Raw genomic sequence first — 21542 nt, forward strand, 5'->3', positions numbered from 1 at the left:
CGTTTTTTTTTTTTTTTTTTTTTTAAATTTATGTCTTAAATAAGTTATTTACACAAGGTAAATCAATGGCTAACGCTTTGAGCAACCGTACTCTTTGTTCTAAGGAGTGTGCGAAGAGTTTTTTTGAAACATGCATAGTGAACGATGACATTAATACTTTTTTTTCGTTCTTGCCCCCCCTCCCCTCCGCTTTGTTTTGCAGTGAACTCAACTGTGTCGCGCGAAAATCTGTGGGAACTTCGATCTATTTTGTTGGAGGAACGATACCAGCTGACAGCATTTTCCATGGCACGTAAAAAAATGTTATGGGACCTGACCATAAAAAATTCGGGAGATCCAAAGCATATTCTCAATGAACCAATGTATATAATGCAACGTGTAATGCAAAATTACGACAGAGAAAAAAGGAAAAGATTAAAAAAAAAAAAAGCAGTAGCATAAAAATGGAACTACTATAATGGGACAAAGATACTTGGTGTAACACTGAAATACATTGCTAGCAAATCTTGCCAGCTAGGGGTAAGGTCCCTGATAAAAACTTTTTTTATCTAGAGGCCTTAACCAGGGGCAGCCTAAAGTACTACATGGTCCAAAGATCAGCTGCCATATGAGAGGCCCAAGTTCAGCAATGGATGCTGGCCAGCCTAACTTAACTGATGTTTGCCCATCAACATAAAGTCTCAGGGTTGCTACTTAATTGTTGTAGCTAGTTACTGTAAATTAGGAAGCGCTCTTCACATATGTGTTAATAACTGCAGTTGGTAACGGTGCATTTATTAACACTGACCAATGGAGCTCAATTGCTAACTCTAAATGTAGCAGTTGTTAATAACATAGCTGCATTATCACATAATTAGCAGTCTGGTGGGATGTTGAATAAGCGTTGCTTCCATATGGCCCACTTCTATATTCAAAATGCATACATTCATGCAAAAGGCAACAATTAAAGAAATGAGAGCCACATTATTGCATGTATTTTCTTCTTCATAATATTCATTACACCATCAATTAATATAGTATGACACTGTCATGCCAGAAAAGTTTGACAAGAAGTTGTGCAAGTTGGTTGATGGCACACTGTCCGTGCTGTCCTGCCTTCTGTTCTGTGTGTCCGTCTTATTTGCAGTGCAAATGGCTTAATTACCTGAAATTAAGCTGTCTATGCCTTCACTGCACGAAAAGGACCAGACCAGCACACATTATAATCATATTTGTATTTGAAGTCTAAAATAATTGGTTGCCCGCTATATGTCCTTCAGAACTCCAAAATGAAAAATACTAAATCTAATACAGTTATAAGGCTGCTTATAACGTACCTGACTATTACACAGCATTTACTCGATCATGTCCAAAAGTTAAAGTAACTTGGTTTCTAATTAGAATATAGGGTTAACAATGTAATAAAAATTCACTCTTCTACTAATAGGGACCTGAAAGCCAAGTTGTCTACTTTGAAGCAAACAAGTGTTGATTTGTGAGTGCCCCACTGCAGATTTGTTTCAGTAAAGTGGTAGACAGGACTGCATTTGATGCACTCAGTCAGCAACAGTGACCAAAATTTTCGACTTTGACAAAATAAAAATACCTGCCTTTTTTTTATTTTATTTGCAGTCTTTTACAACTAAAGCAAAGTGGCTTTAACATGACAATTTTTGTTATAGCCTTCACTGCTTTTTTTTCACAGTCAATGATAAAGACCATTGTACCATATGCTGGCTGTGTTCAAAGCACACTGGAAATTGAACATGTCAAGCACTTTGTCACAAGCTTCAGTGACAAAACCTAATCCACATGCTTCTATATATATTGGATGTGAAACCAAATCTGAAACTGCGAACGCTGTGGCCGTAACCTTTGCATTACCTTTTTTCTTATACCTTCTCCATCAAGGTGCCATGAGAGAACTTGAATCTTAAAAATGGCACCACTCCAATGATGCAAATTTTTCAACAGACCATTTGTAACAAGCAGGAATGCTACAACTAGGTCGTGCTGTAACGGTCGTACTTCTTCATTAGTTTTTTAGACGTGATACTTTCCTAAATAGTGTTGAAACCTTAGGCCAGCCTCATTTCCTTTCCCCTGCAAAGTGACCTGTCATTGCCTTTTGGTAACATATAGCCTTTCTTTTTCCTCATTCCACAGTCACATGGAAACGACCTTCGCCTTTTCTCCTGAACCTTAACTGCAAACACAAATGTTGAAATTTCAGGCTGCATCTTTCTTTAGCTGTTGCTCATTCATCTAATAAGATTTCACGTAATACAGTAACAAGTTCAGAGGGTGCAGGTTGACCAACCTTTGGATTAGGATGGGGCATTCCTTCAAATGAAGTCAAAACTAATATATTGTTGTTGTGTTTGCACAAACATAATGACCCTTCTTTTCTGCTATTCCTAGACTAAAAGTGTAACGGTATTCTTTTTCAGTGTCCATGGCTTGATCACCAGGGAGGAAAGTTGAGTCAAAGTTTCAGCCAATATTCCACAAGTGAACTTTCACAGTCCAGGGTGCACTAAGTTCACTTGATTCACATCGAAATTTGTGAGCCGGTTCGCACCGACTGAGTGCCAGTTCCAGGCTTGTACAGACAGAGCCAGGCATCTCGTGCACAAGGTGTGCACTATTTTCCCTGCAAGTGCAGGGAACATATGAACTCATTCGGCATGAAGCTCGCACCATGTGGAACAATGGCAACAGACAAGTATAACATTGATGCAGTGCAAAATATAGCTTCTTATAACACTGTCAAGAATAAAATTTAGTGCCAGCAGACATGCGAGTTTCTTAAAAGGTGCTGCGACTGTACGGCAGTGCCACAATGTGAAAGGTTTGGTATGTCTTTAATGTCATCACTGTGGGACTAAACTTTTCTTGTAATTAAACCTTCATAACAAGTCTTGGTTCTCCCAAAATGCATCTCTCGTCGATGCTTGCTCACAATGAGTTAACAAAGATGGAAGCATACCACTGAACCCACTTCACAGTGAGCGCTATGTTCTGGTGTTCCCTGTAAATTGAGTGAGCTGCTGATGGTATTGCCTACGTTGGCCATCGGTATACCTTGGCCCGAATACTCATGTTTAATAACAACAATACTATATAATAATACAGCAACAATGCCATCCTACCCACTGCTTTAGTGCAGACTATACTACTGTGACACAACACTACTCACCAGATGTGCCTTCAATATGTCTTGGCTTTCCGAAAAAGATGCCACTCCAATGTTACCCCTTTCCACCATTCCATTACGTGCAGCAACACTGTAGTGCCACTCTACCCTCTTGGTAAGTGTAAGGAACTCTCCAATCATTGCCTCATGAACTATTTAATGAAGTGTCAGTGAACTGCATGGAATTAATGTGCTGCAACATGACACGCCAGCTGCATCAAGTTGAGCCAGTCTGACAGCTTCACTGCTCCACTCATTGATGGTGCGAAGCGACTATGCAGGACCTTTTCCAATGTACAAGGCATCAAGTTAAATCAGGATAGCGATTTGGGCTAAGTTTGAAATATAAAAGCAGCACAAAGCACTGAAGTGTGGGAAGAAATAGGTGTGTGGTTAGAAGAAAGAATGCCTGTGATTGTAGTTCTTTCCCTCTAACCACACACTTATTTCTTTCCACACTTCAGTGCTTTTCTAATATGAGCACCAAGTTATTTTTTTCTAATTGCAGCAATTATAATATTGATTCCTAAAAAATTCAATATTCATTAGTTAATAAATGTTATAGAAGACATCAACAAATCCTACCCAGTGTTCACAATAGTGAAACATTTACAATTTATGCTATTAACCACATAAATATTTGCTATTGTGGTAGATGTTTATACATTTAAGACCTGTAAAAAGTAGCATGTCATATTTGCACAATTATTACGTAAAAAGGCCCTGTAACACTTTATTAACTAATCATAGAATGGCCTACTATTAAAGGACATCGCCTTGCGAATCTCCTGCAGCAAAAATTTTTTTAATCCTTCAAGTATAAGCGGAGTTAGATGCAGTTATCGCACCGATGAGTGGCTATGTAGACTATGTAGGCTATGTAGACAGTAGACTGCTATGCAGCACACTGCTGATATCTCGGAGGCCACACACGGCAGATGTCGCTATGTGCAATTGTTCTGTAGACCAGCGGTGTAAAGATGAAATGGTTTTTCTGTCTTTTTGAGATTGCAGACATACAGTAAACCCTCGTTAACTCAAACTCTGATATCTCGAATTATCGGTTAAGTTGAAGTTTCTTCCTGTCAACCGGGGATGCGACATCTATGAAAACACTTAGTCATGGTATCAACTGTCATGCCAAGTGGCTTACAAAGACCCGTTCAATGCACACTAGGCGCATCACAATTGCTGTACAAGACCGCAACAACCCATACCAGACATACCGTAAACCCTCGTTAACTCAAGCTCTGATATCTCGAAATATCGGTTAAGTTGAAGTTTCTTCCTGGCTCGGTGTTAACTACATCTATTTTTCACCTATACCGAAATGCTCTTGTGCAGTACTCCTGATATCTCGAAATCTTGACTGCAAAAATGTCGGGGAAAAAGTCTCTGCCCAAAGGTTTCCATACTTTGTGTGCAGCTGCGATATCGCAAGAAGTGACAGGACCACACATTTTTAGCGAATTCCGCTCGATTATATGGCACTCCTATTATCCACCGTTCACGGCTGGCTGCGATCTCATTGATAATGTGGGTGGAGCATTGTTCTGACCCCAGACAAAGCACGAGAATGTACATGTGACCTCCGCAGCATGCATGCCCACATGTGTGCAGAACATCATCCCTTTGCTTATTGACGGTGCTCTGCATTTCTATGTTTGTGGATTCATGCTCTACTTTATCCGAGACAAGTTTTCTATGCCTTTCCTATTGCACTTCGTCAGTGGTCATAGAGATGCTGCGCCTGTGTTATCAATGGGATAAGCCAGCCGAGAATGGTGGATGAAAGAGTGGCATATAATAGAGTTGAAGACATGGCACCAAAGTCACCACCCTGAGGTGGTATTCCTGGCCAATTACTTTTTTCTTTAGTATACATGCGCCAGTATTTGCTTGGCTCTGCGAGAGGATCGCTTTTGCTTGTTAGACGCTCAACGTGTCGTGTTCCAAGTTGCAAAACATCTCGCAAAAGTGATTTACCAAAAATACCCCTCCTGGTATATTGAGCTATTGCAAGAAATTTAGCGGCTACTGGCGCCTATTTTAACAGGCTAGTTGGTCTATGCACGGCCAGGAGCTTATATTTTTGTGAATTTGTTTATGTAGGGGACGTATTTTGAAACGATCAACTTTGGCCATACTATCCCCTGGGCCACGCCTCTGCCAACGGCGCGCGCTGATTGGCTGTTTTAACAAAATTGGATGAGCTGATCAGGCTGTTTGAGCACAATGTCATCAAATTTTGCTCAACCAGCCAATCATCGCACGCCTGACGGTGATAATGTTGCCGAGGTGATATCGCCAAAGTGGAACGTTTCAGAATACGTCCCCAGAAATTTTGGTTTTTATACCTTCGAGACAACAGGGTTTTACAGTATATAATTACCATTTATTTGACTTATAATTAGCAATATAATAGTATACCGAGAATGCTCTTGCAATCCCGAAATCAGCCAATAGCTGTTGGTGGGCATCGCCTCTTCCGATGATGCTGCACGGCTAAATCGCGAAGGCAAGAGCAAGCGTTTTTTTTTTTTTTTTTAGTTTTTGACACGCAATTGTAAATTCCCTGCTGCATGCAGTTCAATAATATTTGGCTCACATGTTCACAGGAGCCTCTTCTACAGATCGGCAATGTTTTCTCACTATGTTCAAAAAGTGTTTCAGGGCCCCTGTAAGTGAGAACTGCCATTTAAAAAAGCATAGACACAAATATGTTACAACTATATCATGAACCAGCAGTGTATATTGTTGCGTAGTGTTGTTCTGGTGGTGGTATATATCTTGGCATGGTCACGCTATGGCACATGAGGCTTAAATTTAACAGAATATCATTACAACAAAAGAAAGAACACAAACACATTGCATCAGGTCACCTAACTGCATCATTTATTTCTTTTCTTCATCATCATATAAAGTACTCGCACATGATGAACACATCTGTCGAGTTGTACAATGGAAGTTTGAAAGAAACAAAAAGACAGTATAGAAATTGTTTCAACAATGCAGCTAAAAAATGACAATGGCTCACGAGAAATGGAAGTCTGATATGCACAGTAATGCTAATATGACCACTCATCACATTTCGGTCAGTCCAACGATCCATGCAAACACCACACGCGCAACGTTTCATGGCTACGCACATCATTCACTTGCTGACTTGACAGAGCAACATTTTCAGTCTTGGTGCAGCCTGAAGAGAAAGTTAACAGGAGTACACACCTTTTACAGAACTTTCAGAGCATACATGTGAAGTTGAAGTTCCTACACCTCGGTCACAGTTTTGTCAACCGGGGATGCGACATCTATGAAAACACTTAGTCATGGAATCAACTGTCATGCCAAGTGGCTTACAAAGACCCGTTCAATGCACACTAGGCGCAACACAGTTGCTGTACAAGACCGCAACAACCCATACCATTTAGGTCAGGGTTAATTGTAGCATGTAAGATCTTACAAACCTGGAGAGAAGCTATGTGGCTTACCATACATCTCAATGAATGCGTGTTAGGGACAGATGTCTGCATGCTCTCAGCTGTTCAGTGATGCTTCATGTTTCACACCAAAATTAACAAAAGGCATAGGACAATGTGATATGTATAGCTGCAGCACTAAATAAAATACCAAATGTAATATGGCACGGCCACATGCCATTGGTAAAGTGTTTGTCACTTTGTCCATCCGGAAGCACAGATTTAGCTTCACCCTTGTGCTCAGCTACCAAAATGATATGACTTCTTTGCAGCATTACACTGACCAAAGTGCCAAGCTGCATTGGTTATTATAGAAATAAGAAGCTGCCATCTCTCACATACATAAGCAGATTCCATATCAAGTAAAAAATAAGAGCTACAGCTCTGTTATAGAAGTAAATAGATAAAGAAATAAAAGGGAAGAACAGGAGCACTGTGCTAAAATGAATGGTAAAGTGTTAAGTTAAAATAACAACTGGCGGTGTCATACACCAAAAGCTCCACACTATACAGGATTAAAACCATTTACCAGCCATCCTTTTTAACTTCATTATTGCTTCTCCTCAGTAGCTGCACTGAAAAACTTGCTCTGAAAATTCCCTACACCAGTATAACCACTGAGCCAGAGAGTTGATTTCCATTTAATTTGACCCAGACGAGAAAACAAAACGAGAACATTGAATATGCAGGAAAGATTCGGACAAGCCTCAATACTGTTGCAAAACAGAAATATATTAGATAACGAGTTCTCGCGTGCACCAGTAATATAAACTAGGTTCCAGCAAAAGTTACTGACGTAACAAAAACCCTTTATTGCAACTTTCAGACTAAATCAGTTATTTCTCTGCAGGCCATTTAAAGCCATGCAAAAATAAATATAAAACATGCATTAGGCCCACCTAAACATTCCCTGCAGCAGTTCTGGAAGGTATAAAATTATGTAAAATTTCTCCACTAAAATGACGACAGCTGCTCTCCTCAACATTCACAAGGCCAAGACTTGGTGGTTTCACAACCCTTTTACAAGATGCCTCTACACTGTTGTTAAGCTAACTTCTCACACAATAACCATCAAGAGTGGATGCCTCATACAAAAAAGCTTGTCTGCTTAAACAATAAACATCAGTAGCAAATGCAGGTCAATTGTACCAAGGATAACAATTGCACACTGCTTTTTGACCCTTTTGCGAACTCTGTCTCCCTGTGTCGATATGCTCTCCCACTTCTGTACCTGTTTCAATGCAATCAACGACAGCACACAAGACATCACCAGAAAAGCAACTGCATTAAATGCACATCTTCTTTTTTGCAGGCATCGACAGATGAAAATGAATGGAATCGAGCCAGGCAGGAACACATCCCAGGCATTAAAGACAAAAACTAAAGGTGGTATGGCAGGTATATATGAAGGCGATGGTGACAGCTCATGATCCTGTACACAAGGACAGCTCGAACAACAGCAATGCTAGGAGAACTGCCGTGGCGGTCATTTTTCAACAGGGCTCAACTGAATTCCGTTCTCATCTGGCTGACCTTAAATCAGAAAAAAAAGAAAGAAAACATGCAAAACAAACATAAGATTTGGTAGCTTGAAACAAGTAAAGAACCAAAAAAACAGAAATCAAGCAAAATACCATGGCGCACAAATACCAAAACAAAATAAACAAAGAAGTGGAACCCAAAGCTTGTACCATTCTGTAAATGAAAACAGATGAGTGTATTGAACCATATAAACAGTATGGTGCCTAACATTAAAAAAAATATGCTTTTTTATTTCGCAATAAGAAATATCAATGTTTCAAAATCGCAGAGGCTCGCAGAAGGCACTGAAAAGTGCTGTTTTTGCATATATGCCTGTACTGCAGAAAAGAAGCGCAAACCTAGCAGCATGAAGCTAAGAAAACAAAATGGAGGAAAGAAAGAAAAGACGGAAAGGCAACAGTGAACGCAAATGAAGAGCCAGCAAGTTCTTAACAATTGTTTTAGCATTTACAGTGGCGAGATGAGTTTAAACTACTCAGATCCAGGTCAGATCATTTGTCTGTGTTGAGCAGAGTTCTAGTTTCAAAGGGCATGTCAAAAGACATGTCAGCAACCTGCCCACAGAATGTCGGCACACAATGAATCTTTCCCCTCGCACACAGAGACGCCCTTTCTGGTGTAATACGTTGACAGCTATGCGAGTTTTACGATGCGACACTGCTTGCAACTCCCAAGCACACTCGATTCTACAGACATTCAACATTGCTTCCCTATTTGAACAGTTTGAGCTGCCAATGTTCTAAGTTTAGACATTCATTCACCACTGGTACACAATATCATATGGCACATGCAAAAGATGTACAAAGGTACAAAAATGTCACATTTCACAGTGAAACTGTGAAAACCCGATTAGAAAGAAATTCTATACTTAGGCTGAATTATTGCAATATGTGGGCGCCTCAAAGTAATGTTCGTTCTTTTTTCCGACATTTATTGGGAATATTGGAATATACCGGGAATATGTAGGGAAAGGCGCAAAACACGGCTAGTAATTCTAATACTAACAGGATACGCCGCATACTATGAGAGGCTTTGGATTTAAGAAAATGTGGGACAGGCCTTTGTAAGAAAAATTAGGTAGAAAAGCTTAAGAAATTTCGAACTGTATTTACATTTGCAGCACTAACTGTGAACGCTTTTGCAGGCTGACAAGTTTCCAGTTATCGATTAGCTAGCGACAATGTTATACCCAGAGCTTAAAGGCAAGAAACTAAATTGAAGTAATGGTAACTCTGGTAACTATGGCACATTAGTTTTTTGTGCCATCATTAATGCATCTGCATTCTGCTAGAACGCTCTGTGACACAGAGTGGCACGATGATTACACATACACATTTACAATGTGCACTTCTGTCTGGACAACGCAAAGAACTGCAGACACGCTATGTGAAACCTCAAAAACGCAAGAAAGCACATCTGTATCATCGAGAGACAGGACAGTATGTACTCTGCCGGGACAGTGAACCTCACTCATGTGCTATGCTGACATTAAATAGGTAAGTGACGACGAATGCGTGTTGAAAAGTTAGTAACAATAAGAAACCATTCATGACTTTAAATCGCCAGTGCCAAGATATCGTCAAGCTCAAGATGCTGTCACGAAGAGCACTACTAATAAACATTTTTAGGTAACTCAGAAAGCTTTTTAAAACTACTGCATACTACACTTTGCAGGAAAGCACAAAAGAATCTTGCAGGTCTGGTACCCTAAACAATAATTCCTTAACACTTCCTGTTTTCAGCACATTGCTGACAGTATTCATTATCCTTTTCAATACCCCCATAGTTACAAGAAAAGCTCACCAGCAAATCAAGCAAACATTGTGTGAATTTACTACAACACGTACAGCACACATCTGGGACAAGGGTGGAGCTCAACTAAAATGCTTAGTAAGGCACTCAACTTGAAGATAAACATTTGGCAAGTGGATTATTTACTACATAGCACGGAACTTTGAACTGGCATGCCTACAAGATACTTTTACCATATTCACAGAAAGCGGGAAAACTAAGGTTTGACAGTGTGGTTCTTGCAAGGGCAAATGAATGCCAAATGAATTTACATCTTTCACAGCTGCATCCCAGATAAAAGAGAAATAGCCAGTCAGTGACTTTTGCCTCTGTATAATAGCAACTACTGGTCATCAATGATAATGCTATACATCAGCTATGGAATTTTGAAAACTTACCTATTTGTTTCAACTGGTGAATAGTAATGCGAGCACAAAAATCTACTGAAAAGCTCTTTATAGCTCACACATCCCAATTACAAGCTCACACTGTGATGAACATAGCGCATAAAATAATTTAATTAAAGCGTGTGTGATTAAACCTTAACTTACTCGGACGTGTATGAGATCAACCTTGTAAAGAAAACATAGGCTAACAATAGCCAAAGTTAAGCAACTCCTGAATCTACCTATCACAATACTTATCACAATGACTTTGAGTTGAACTTAATCCTTGCGATGCGAAATTAAATGCTGGCTACTGAAAAGAACATGTTTACCTGGGAAAGTACACGGTTCTACGATTTTTACTTCATGACAACAGAGATGACGTTAAACTTGAGTGATGTACAAATGAAACTGTCTTCCTTGACTGAACTTTATCAAGAAGGAACATGCAGGTCAGTTGGGCACAGAGCTACAACTAAACCTTTGGGACAATCACTAGTGATGATGAAAAATCCAGTACTTTCTTAGAGAGAATTTCTAGACAGAGCGCGTCGCCAGACAGGCAGCAAGAAGGCAAGAGTGAACCCAGGCTCTCTTTACAGTGCACTTTGAATGCAACACAGATGCACAGTAAAACATGAAGAAAAACAAAAATGCACAATAATAGTTTCTACAAAGTAGTAGGTGGCACAGAACACAATTTGTGAGAGAAATGAGACACTAATAAAGCAGCTTCATCACAAGTGCAAGTTTCGCTCCAGTTCTGAGCAACTGAAGTCATCGTCCTCGCTACCGATGTCATTGTAGTCGGCTAAGCTATGAGCGTAGAGGCCTGATGAGGCTGTGTGGAGCAAGCTGCCTGGGTGGACACCCATCGAGAGACCTAGAGGAAATTGTCTCCAAAATGTCAGCTGGATGGCAGTTAGACTGGTGCAAGCAAATTTCACTGACAGCATTGTATCAAGGTTAGGCGCAGAGAAGCCATTGCAGCCCAGTTTAATTCAGCGCCCTGAAAAGCCACTTTTCTGATGCAATCCAGGGAAAACACGGGGAAGGCGGGAGATGGAAATTCAAGACGACGACCAAAACAAGAACAAGGTGAAAGCAGGAGCCAACATTTCGACAAATGTCAAAGCTAGAAAAAGACAAGTCCACTTCTAGAAACGTTGGCACCTGCTTTCATCTTGTTTTCGTTTTGCTCATTTTCTGATGTAAGACATGTAACCTTTGCTGCTATCATGAGCAAAGGATGTACACTATAAGGAAGCAATATACACTGTGAGAACACTATCAGCCATGCATTTTTTTTTGCTTTTTGAGCTCAAATTTATTTTTGTTTAACAGAGATTAAACTATCATGTAATTAAGGGTTAATAGCCCCCCCCCCAATTGGCTGTTTACTACGATACTCTCAAAGAAAAAACAGAACCAACAAATCAATACCGTTTCTGCCTGCAGTGTTATAAGACAAAACGGTAATTCCAAAAGCAGCATTTCAATTTTTCCTATTCCTGCTGCAAAACAATACACCAGGAGAGTTCTACCAAGTCGAACACATTTTGCTTGCAGTTCCATCAAAACAATTGCCTCTGCTTCTATTCATACAGCATTTGCCTAAATATCTCAAACAATTCTGGGGGAGTTAAGGAAAAGAGGTACTGTACCTGTGTGGTCATGAAGCCTTCCATTCCTGGAAGACATTGGCTCAGGCTGGAGAGCCCTGTTTCGGGGCAACGAATGACCAGGCGTTGTGTACGGGGAGCTGTGTGGTGAGAGGGAAGACGTCGTACCCCGAGGCGCTGGCTGCATTGCAAGAAAAGATTGGTACGGTAATTAGAACACGATGTCGATGAAACTCTGAGAAGCAACTTCAATTACAAAGAGGGAAGCACAATACAGTAGCCTAAATCATTAACTGTAACTTGCCGCTGAATTGTTTGACGGTCAAATTTTTTGCAACAAGACCTCACTTCTTGGTCCACACCAATCAGTAAAGCTTCTTTGCTTGCCCAGTTCACTGGAAAAAAGTTCACTGAGACACTGCCTGTCAGCCACCAAAAACAGGCTGAACCAAGTAAACAATGATGCCAAGTGCTTTACAAAATTATTTAGATGAAAGAATTCAATGTTATTGTGTAATATGAGTGAAAACACAACAGCAGTAAATGCACAAGTTTCTTTTTAAGTTGTCATAGTGAAAGTGCAGGTCACCACATTGACTCCAGCAAGTAAAAAAAGAAGCTTAAGAAACAGCCACATTATTCAGATGTTCAGCAAAAACGGAATTTGTGAATGGACACATTTTTGCTTGCGCGTATGAAAGGTTAAGCATTATCTTTCGCTTGAAATAATTCTAAAATGCAGTTTGTGTGCCACATGACATCGAGAATTTCTTATGTCATTTTCTGGTTAACCGAATCTTTGTTGTCAATAAGAAATCAGATATTTTACTATTTCAAGTGAGTAATCTGCCAACTAAAGCTTGACCTAATTTTTTTACCTTCCATTAGTTTGTGGGTATCATCACTCAATCTTCCTTTTCTCAAGTGAGAGGCAGACAGCAGTGCAAAGTGTACTGCAACCAGGCCAAAAAGGTGCCCCGTCAACACCACCTGCCCTACAGGAGCTTAGTACTTTCTTTAGGCACCCCTCCAACATATCTTGAAGGGAAGCCATGCCCTGATTCACATACTAAAAGTGCTCCAATCTTCCAATAAGATGCTAATGATGCCTCTTCAAAAGATACCTTTCATAGTTCTAGGTGCAAGATAGCTACCCTTCTAGTTAATTGACGAATAGATTTTATGGGAGCCAACTTTTTCAGGGAAAAATTGGGTTTGACCTGATTTTCACAAAACTTGCTTATGGTACACAAAGAGTGGCTAAAAGTCAGCTGAAGTTGCCGACTGAATATGGAAGTGGGTAAATTCACAGTGCTCACGGAATGGAATGCGTCAATTTAGGGCTAACTAATGCGCATACTTTCGTTTCCATAGTCTGCAGCTGGTCTGACATCAGTGTAATTTTCACTCGTCACATCACCTTATGTGACCAGAATCGTAGCGACATGACATGGCACTCTCGAGTGCCATGTCATGTCACCATGACACCACCTCAATAGGTGCTTGGGGCGCCACATGGGAAATAACCGCCATGGGAGCGGCCCAGACACCACTTTTGATTTCCGTGCTCACGTTGGTTTCGACGGGAATTCAGGGCGCAGGCTCCTTTCCCAAGCGTATCACCCCTGAAGGAAGCCGAACGCCAGGCCGGGGTACGCTTGTACCCTTTTGAACCAGTGGGTGCCCGGCGGCGGTGGGAATCGAACCCACAGCCTCCCGCAGCCGAGGCGGGCGTTCTACCACTAGGCCACGGCTGCGGTCATGTCATGTCATGTCAGCAGTACACTTTGCACTGCTGTCTGCCTCTCACTTGAGAAAAGGAAGATTGAGTGATGATACCCACAAACTAATGGAAGGTAAAAAAATTAGGTCAAGCTTTAGTTGGCAGATTACTCACTTGAAATAGTAAAATATCTGATTTCTTATTGACAACAAAGATTCGGTTAACCAGAAAATGACATAAGAAATTCTCGATGTCATGTGGCACACAAACTGCATTTTAGAATTATTTCAAGCGAAAGATAATGCTTAGCCAGGAAGCTGAGCACATATGCAGTATTCTAGTTGTTTCCCAATTGCATTTCCATCCGTGATCACTGTGCAGTCAACCACGAAAAGTTTTCGAAACATGGGATACATGAAAAAGTAACACTGCCTCGCGACTTCGCATCTTGGCCTGAAATTTAGCCGGATGGCACAGTGCTAGTATGGGGACGTATGCACAGCATCTTTCATGAATGCATTAGCCATGAAAAACGCAAGCTCCTGCAGTTCAGCTGCGCATTAAGTCTCCAAGTCACGCATCAAGATCAGGCGTAAGTCTGCATGCGTCACCTCGTCTAGGAGCTGCCGCAGACGCTGAAGCTGAGCTTCCAGCTGCCGGTTGTGGTCCTCGAGAATGTGCATGCGGGCCTCGAGGCGCCCTTTGTGCTGCCTGAGCAGCTTGGCCTCGGCCAACATCTCCTGGTCGCGAGTGCTGCTGCCGCTGGGGCTCAGGGCAGCCTCCTCTTCCAGCTGGCTGGGGGTTGGGCTCAGCCCTACGCTCTGCATCTCCTGCAGCCGATCGTACTCTGCCTGCAGATGCCTGGAAAAATGACGAAGGATAGTGAAGAAAGCAGCATGGACGGCAACATTGTGAATACAACATGCGCTGTCAATTGGCTCCCTTTAAAGCTCATTCCGAAATTCTCTTACAGCCTGAACACATCAGGGACTTTCGCCTAGTTTTATCTTAGAAACAATTAAAAAAGAAGTCTGGTTACTTATGTATGTGCTTAATCTGAACACACACTGCTACACATCAACTAGCATTCCACAGCACTGAGTGGGTGGCTGCCTTGCACTGTTTCACTAAAGGTGAGAGGACGCAGTGGAAAGAGCAAAAGCAAGAAAAAAAATTTACAGGCATTCTCTGCTAAGGCAAAGCATTGCTTCTTTGCTGCAATGCATCACTCGGTGCTATGCCTCAGTCTTTGCTAGCTGTCCAAATGCATGCCACTTTTTCCTCGCCTTCTTTTTCACCTTTTGTCATTGCAATAAGCCACACTGGCAGATTAAACAAAGGCAATGTCCTGATATTTATTTTTTCCTGCTGTTGTCTTTCATGCAATACATTCCGTTCAAGCAGGCATCACAGTATAAGATGAATGTAGTCTTAAGTAACCACAAAGCAATGATGAGTGCAAGCTGTGCGGCAGACCTGTTCTCCTCTTCGAGTTCCTCGATCATCAGCTCAAGCTCATCCCTTTGGTCAGCATCGATGGTTGCTATAACTTGAGCAGGGCTCCGTGGTTGAAGAAACAACGAAGAGTTGCACTGCATACAAAAAAATGAAACGTGAATACATGTGGCTTGAATGCAGAACTCCTTCAGTCAGAAAAAGAAACCAACAAATGCCACATAGTCAAGCACTCACATGATAGCAGAAAAAAAAAAGAAGAAAGCTACTTGAAATGATATCCTTTTCTTATTAATTGGTTATTGTAAAAAGTATCGCGGAAACTTCAAAAGGCAACAGGAAGGGACAAGCCTCCTTTATGTGTAGCTGTATACCTTCAGTGCTGTGTGTGAAAGTGCAAGAGCAACATTTAGCTTGAATGTCCAGACACACCATCTAGTAAGCAAACTCTCTTCTGACAGCACTTAAAAGTTGTGTCATAGCTCCTTTCGCATTAGTTATACAAAATACAAAGGAAAAGAATTACTCAGGTTACTCTTAGTCCAAGCTTCTTAAAGTGAGACAGTAAATAAGAGCCTATATTTTGTTAGCATGACACTAAACTAAGATAGATTTTCAAAGCCACAATATAGATTGTCATGACCGTAGAAAACATTAGGTAGGCCAACCACAATAATGTCCACATGGTAGTTTGTAGAATAAACATGCATCCAGAGAGTTAAATTTTTCAGGTTACAAGAGAGAGAGAGAGAGAAAAAAAAATGTGCTTACCACTGATGTTGGGAGCTCTCCACTCAAAGTATGACAATACTGTGCGATCAACTGATGTTCATCTTCGCTCCTAAAAAGAAAAAAAAAAAAAAACCAGACAAGTGATGCTAAGCAACTGTGCTGTATTTAAACAGAAAAGGAAACTAAATGTCATCTTGTTTCAAGCTGACAAACATTTAGTAACAACTCCACATTGCATTTTCTGATAAGCACTTAAGGGCATCTGTTTTGAAGCAAACAGGTGAAGCTGCCAAACCTCAAGTAATTTTTATCTACACCATACAATGAATGATTCAGTGCACACAAAGAATCCAGTCACCATGGCATGTAAATGAACAAGTGGCAATATGCTATTTTACTTAACTAATTAGGCACAATGAATGCTGCTTGAGAATAGAGATGTAAGGTACCTTTTTATATATCTCACATTTATTCTAATGCTATATAAGTTTTATTTATATATAGCTGTATTTATAGGTTTATTTTAAATAATTTCTGCAACTTGGCATCAATAAATTGACACACTGTAAAGTACTTTACCGAGCTTAGAGAAATTGCTGCTTAGCCGGGAAGTGTAGAAAAATTTTTTTTGTAAGATACCATACGAAAGAAACATTTTCCACTGCCTTTTATTTATTTGAATACCCTATTCTAGTTTTTAGACAGATAAAATGTGCTTGTAGGTTTCAATTATTTCGAAATATTAATGCAAGTTTTATGACATAAGCCAGCAATTATGAGCACTTACGAGTCAGGAGTAGAGTTACTCCTTGTCCTAAGTTCAGTGTCTGTATACCTGTAGAGTGAAAAGTGAAAGTAATTAGAACAAACTCCCCATACGAATAACTGCAGCAGGATGGTACAATGGGATCCAGTCAGTCTCCTTGCAAAGCAAACTTCACAGTTGCAAGCCACCACTGATACAGTCAACATAGCTCTCTTGAGGAATGTTACATTACCTTCCAACTTCATGCAATAGTTCTTGCACCATTGCTAGTACTGCATAAAGAATTACTTATGACATAAGCTTAAATGCTGCAGCATCAAAAGATGTGTCATACGACCAATTTACAACCTAACAGGTAGCACTGCAAAGGCTACTAGGTACAAGTATGAACGAAATCCTTTTTGAAAACTGATTAACTCAATATATACATGTTTTGTTTCTTTATCTATGCAGAGAAGACTGTGAAACAAAAAGTTAAAGATGGGTAGAAAGTAAGTACGAAAGAACAAATATGAAATAAACAAAATGAAATAGTACAGAATATCAGAAATCACCCTGCTGGTGATTCTGACGTGCCTGTTTGCGTACTGGTCAAGACGAGAATGCATGTCCTGCGATGACAATGTGTGCTGTGGCGATGGTGCAGGACTCTCGAGGTCGTCCCCTTCCAGGACAGTCTGCACCGGCAGGTAGCCAACTCTAGGGTGCTTCTTGAAGTAGCGTTTAGACTTGAATTTGTTCTTCATGATCTTGGTGAAATCCCTCACGTCCTCTCCAGATGTTGTCTGGCGATGCAATAAAAAGATGTGTTTAGCGTAATGACCCCAGATAAGGTAATTGAGCAAACACAATATCTCCTACGCATGTGCATCTGTATTCTTCTTGGGGCATCCGAACAGTTGGCTTTCATGTACGACTTCGCTGTTTAGTGGCTGAGCTCATTGCAAATTTAGTGGGAAAAATTATGGTGATGTATATTTGCGGCATGGTTCTGAATATAATGCAAGGTTCCTATTGGGCTTATAAATATTTAAAAAAAGAAGGAAGATGCATCATATACGCACACATAAGAGTTTTTCTTCATTTGTAGCAGTTCTCTGCAAACAAAACCTTACCAAATTAGGTTGTTTTCTTGTCACACAGTGTTAAAAAAATGTGGACCTTTTGATGGATTAATAAGATGAGTAAATTCTTAAGCATGCAAAGTCTCAGTTCAGGTGCTTTATGCTAAATAAAGTCAAGGTCAAGACAGAGAAGCAAAGTTAAAATGAGTCTAACTGCATATTGTCACCAGTATAACATTCCTTTCCAGCTTTTAGGTATACCTTGACATTTTGGCACAGCAATCTTTGTAGTCTTTTTTTATGCTACTTTCTTAGTGGGTTGTAAGCTTTTAATGAAAAGCCATGCTTATCTGAAACTAACATACATGTACGAAGTGTGATGGCTCGTATAAAAAAAAAAGCAGGAAAGAATAAATAAAAAATATTCTGAGTTCAAATATTTGCAGGTAGTTTTAGCAAAGAGACCACTAAGTTGATTTCTGTCCATTTGTGCTTGCATGAAGCATTAATCAAAGCAGTTACCCAAAATTCACGTAACTAAACAAAACAATGAAAGCATTCATAATGCAGGACGGCTCCTCAGAAGTAGGAACTTCGGAACTCACCGTGGTGCAGTACTCCTGCATCGGATGGGTAACCTTGTGGTTCTTGGTTTTTCTTCCCGAAAAGAAGCAGCTTTGGCAGAGGTCCACATTGAAGCACTTGAGACACCGATACCTGGAACAGCGAGCCTTCTCTGACTTTCATGCTCACTGGTAATATTGGAAAGCATAAAGTATTTCTTGCCAGACATTTGAAAATTAGTCACTAAACTAGCAGGGAGTGAACTATATATGACTATAAAAATATGGACAGCTGTAGCTTTGAGGCATAGGCACCCAATAGATTCAGGACATAGGACATTAAAGTACAAACGAGTTTTCAAAATGTTCTGAAAACTACATTTTGGGAAAGTGTACAGGCAGGATAAATCTTTGCTGTATGTGCTAGACGAACACAATCTTTCTATTAATCCTTCGAGGGTCACTGCCTTACATATATGCTAGTTTATCCCTGTATTCTACAATACACCATGAATGAAATTGCACACATTAAAAAAAAAATTGTGTTGCATTACTGTCACAAAAAAATTCTTTCCTTGTTTTATCTTGAAACAAGTCACTCTGAAGAATTTAAACCTACAATGAAAAGATGCGACTCTGGGATGATGCATTACTATAAAAAAAGAAAATGTGACCCTCAAAGAGTTAAAGGGGCCCTGAACCACTCTTTTTCGAAGTGGAGAAAGGCATTTGAAGTTAAAATAGGATACTTCAGAAATACTGCAAAAAGTATTTCAGTAGATACGCATTCAGTAGATATGCGTTCAGCAGAAGCGGAGTTATAGGCAATCAAACACGGCTTTCGCGGTGCTTCCGCTCCTTCTGCAATGTCTTGCCCTGCTAAGGCTACGGCTGAGCGAGGCGTGCCCAGAAGGCTCCGCCTTCTATACGTCACCATGGCGTGCAGTTAAAATTTGATTTTGGATGTTAACATAGATGCCACTACTTCCCATTATGATGCCTACGATGCGCGCCGCAGTGCGCTTAGTCAGTAAACTCATGATGGCACCCTGTGGCGGCCGCGATATCTACGCTCCGTAGCAAACCGCAGCTATGTGTAGCAAACCACAGCTACCGCAGCAAACTGCAACTGCAGTGCGTATGTGCAGCGTTTGCTTTATGCACTATAGGGCTTGAGTGCGTGGTCGTGCTCAAATGCTGCAGTCTGACCATGCTAAGTGGCGCGGACCGACTTTGTCCTTCGCCAACTTTACCGACGAATAATAGCCACATCCAACTTGCGCGTTTTTGAAGCGCTATCAATTAGTCTGCCAAGGCGTCTGACCAGGAGCTGCCAGGATCGAGCGCGCACCCACAGGCATGCGTGTAGTCTGACCAGGCTATCTTCTTGATTGATGTCAGCTATCAGCTGCTGGTCAATAGCAGTCACGTTTTTCGGACACTTTATGACAAAATAAAGCATCCACAAAAGAGTGAGGAACATGGGTTCTGTTAAAAAGAGAGCGTTGAGAGAAAGGTGACTTTGCACCCCGCTTTCAAGCTCTTCGCGTCGCGCACGACTGCAATACTTGGCTGAAATGTTCACAGCAGCGTACAATATCCACGGACAATGTTTTTTCACCAAGCCTGAGGGGTGGTTCAAGACCCTTAAAGAAAGAACTTATTGTTTATAATGTTCATAATTTTATATCAAACCAACTGCAATTGCAAACATGGAAGTAGAAGAAATTGCCAAGTTGGACAAAACAATGAATCATCCAGCAGTAATACAGTTCATTTATCTACAAAAAGAGCCTGCTCGAATAGCCTGCGAAGATATATTGGATGCATGTGATGAATGTCTATCTTGAGACTATGAAGCTAAAGAAATAACAATTCAACTGTAGTCACGCAAGTTCACAATACCTCCAGAATCATGGCATGTTGTCAAATCAAAGTGGAACATGTTGAAAGAGATTGAGTAATTACTATTTGAAGATTCATAGTCAACAATCTCACATTATGTTTAATGATGTAAATTGTACTGGAGGTGCACTTACAATTGCTGTTCAGCATTTACATTTAACACTGAAAAACACAAAAAAAGGCAGAACAATTTTATTTTCCAATATTGCAACCACAGAAACAGATAAAGAATTAGACTAAAAAGTTTGTAATCGTAGATTGGCATAGCATGGGAGCAGTACCCATGGATGCGAATTTACAATCACAACTGCAAACATGTAAAACTGAATTGAGTCCGCTACCCCTTTTCTGGGATATGAAGAAGCAATGCCAGGTCGTAACAAATAAAGCTAGTCACATGACCCGCCTCACATAATGCTATCATTTTTGCAAACCTGTAAAAGCAAACAGAAATGCCAGGTAAGAGTAAATACCACCCTGGCTCCCTTGTTTCCACAGGAACTCTTTTTTTGCTTACCTAAACCCGACTATAGGGTACTGTTTGCAGCCATTGCATTTGGCTTGGTGTCGTGCTGTCTCGGCAGCGGCCAGACGATGGAGTACAGGAAGCCAGACCAGGCTCTGTGGTTCCTGCAGGAGCCAGTTCAGGAAATGTGATGCCTGGATCTCATGCCGCCCCGCTGGCGCTGCCATCTCGAAGCAGCTTCGGACACTTGGCTCGATGTTGGAGCCACCGAAAGCAGCAATCTCGCCAAGGAGCCTCGGAATTTGCACGCAGTCATGAAGCAGGAGGCCTAGTTGTCGTTCGTCGGCACAGCCGTTACCGTCCGCAATGAGCCGGAACAGGTCTGAAAAGTGACGCAAGCCCATGAAAACGGTGTTGGGGAATGGCGGAATATACCTTGGAGAAAAGAAGTGCCCTTAGTAACACTAAGGCATTGTGTCACCTGCTCCTAACTAAGGTAATATGGAATGAAAAAAAAAAAAATGTGGCTATAATTCTGCCATCAAGTTAGACACACTTTGGCAGTTTTGAGTACAATATATTGCATTCCTTTCTCGTAACACTGAGACTCTTCTGTTGGTAACATCATACAGACTACATACACAACAGTGACTAATTAAGCTACCTATTCATTGATTACTACACTAACTGGCAAATAACTGTTAAATTTATCAGGTAATCAAAACCAGGCCATGTCTCAACTTTTCTTTCAAGCTCCTTAAGGTTCCTATAACTGAATTCTCCACAAAGTTGTGTGCACAGTAGACAAATTGAGAACGCATATGCAACATGTAATATTATGCACCGCGCCCACATTCAGGAACAAGAATCCCA

The 21542-nt window shown here is 40.8% G+C and overlaps 1 protein-coding gene across 22 annotated transcripts in view; it reads right to left on the reverse strand.

Annotated features, from left to right (window-relative positions):
* Positions 1–6048: 6048 nt before the first annotated feature.
* The window catches only part of LOC119460956 (dystrophin), a 392574-nt gene continuing 377080 nt past the window's right edge, over positions 6049–21542 (reverse strand). For 8 of the 22 annotated variants that reach the window (XM_049672004.1, XM_049671985.1, XM_049671989.1 and 5 more), the window contains 9 exons: positions 20721–21051; positions 18341–18452; positions 17248–17456; positions 16693–16740; positions 15945–16014; positions 15195–15310; positions 14330–14579; positions 12038–12176; positions 8200–11256 (listed from right to left, as the gene is read on the reverse strand). In XM_049672004.1, coding sequence (XP_049527961.1) covers positions 11111–11256; positions 12038–12176; positions 14330–14579; positions 15195–15310; positions 15945–16014; positions 16693–16740; positions 17248–17456; positions 18341–18452; positions 20721–21051 — 1421 coding nt within the window. In that variant the 3' untranslated portion in view covers positions 8200–11110. The other 14 variants (XM_049671999.1, XM_049671988.1, XM_049672001.1 and 11 more) reach the window with 10 other exon arrangements.

Source organism: Dermacentor silvarum, chromosome 8, assembly GCF_013339745.2.
Source record: "Dermacentor silvarum isolate Dsil-2018 chromosome 8, BIME_Dsil_1.4, whole genome shotgun sequence".
Classification (NCBI taxonomy): domain Eukaryota; kingdom Metazoa; phylum Arthropoda; class Arachnida; order Ixodida; family Ixodidae; genus Dermacentor; species Dermacentor silvarum.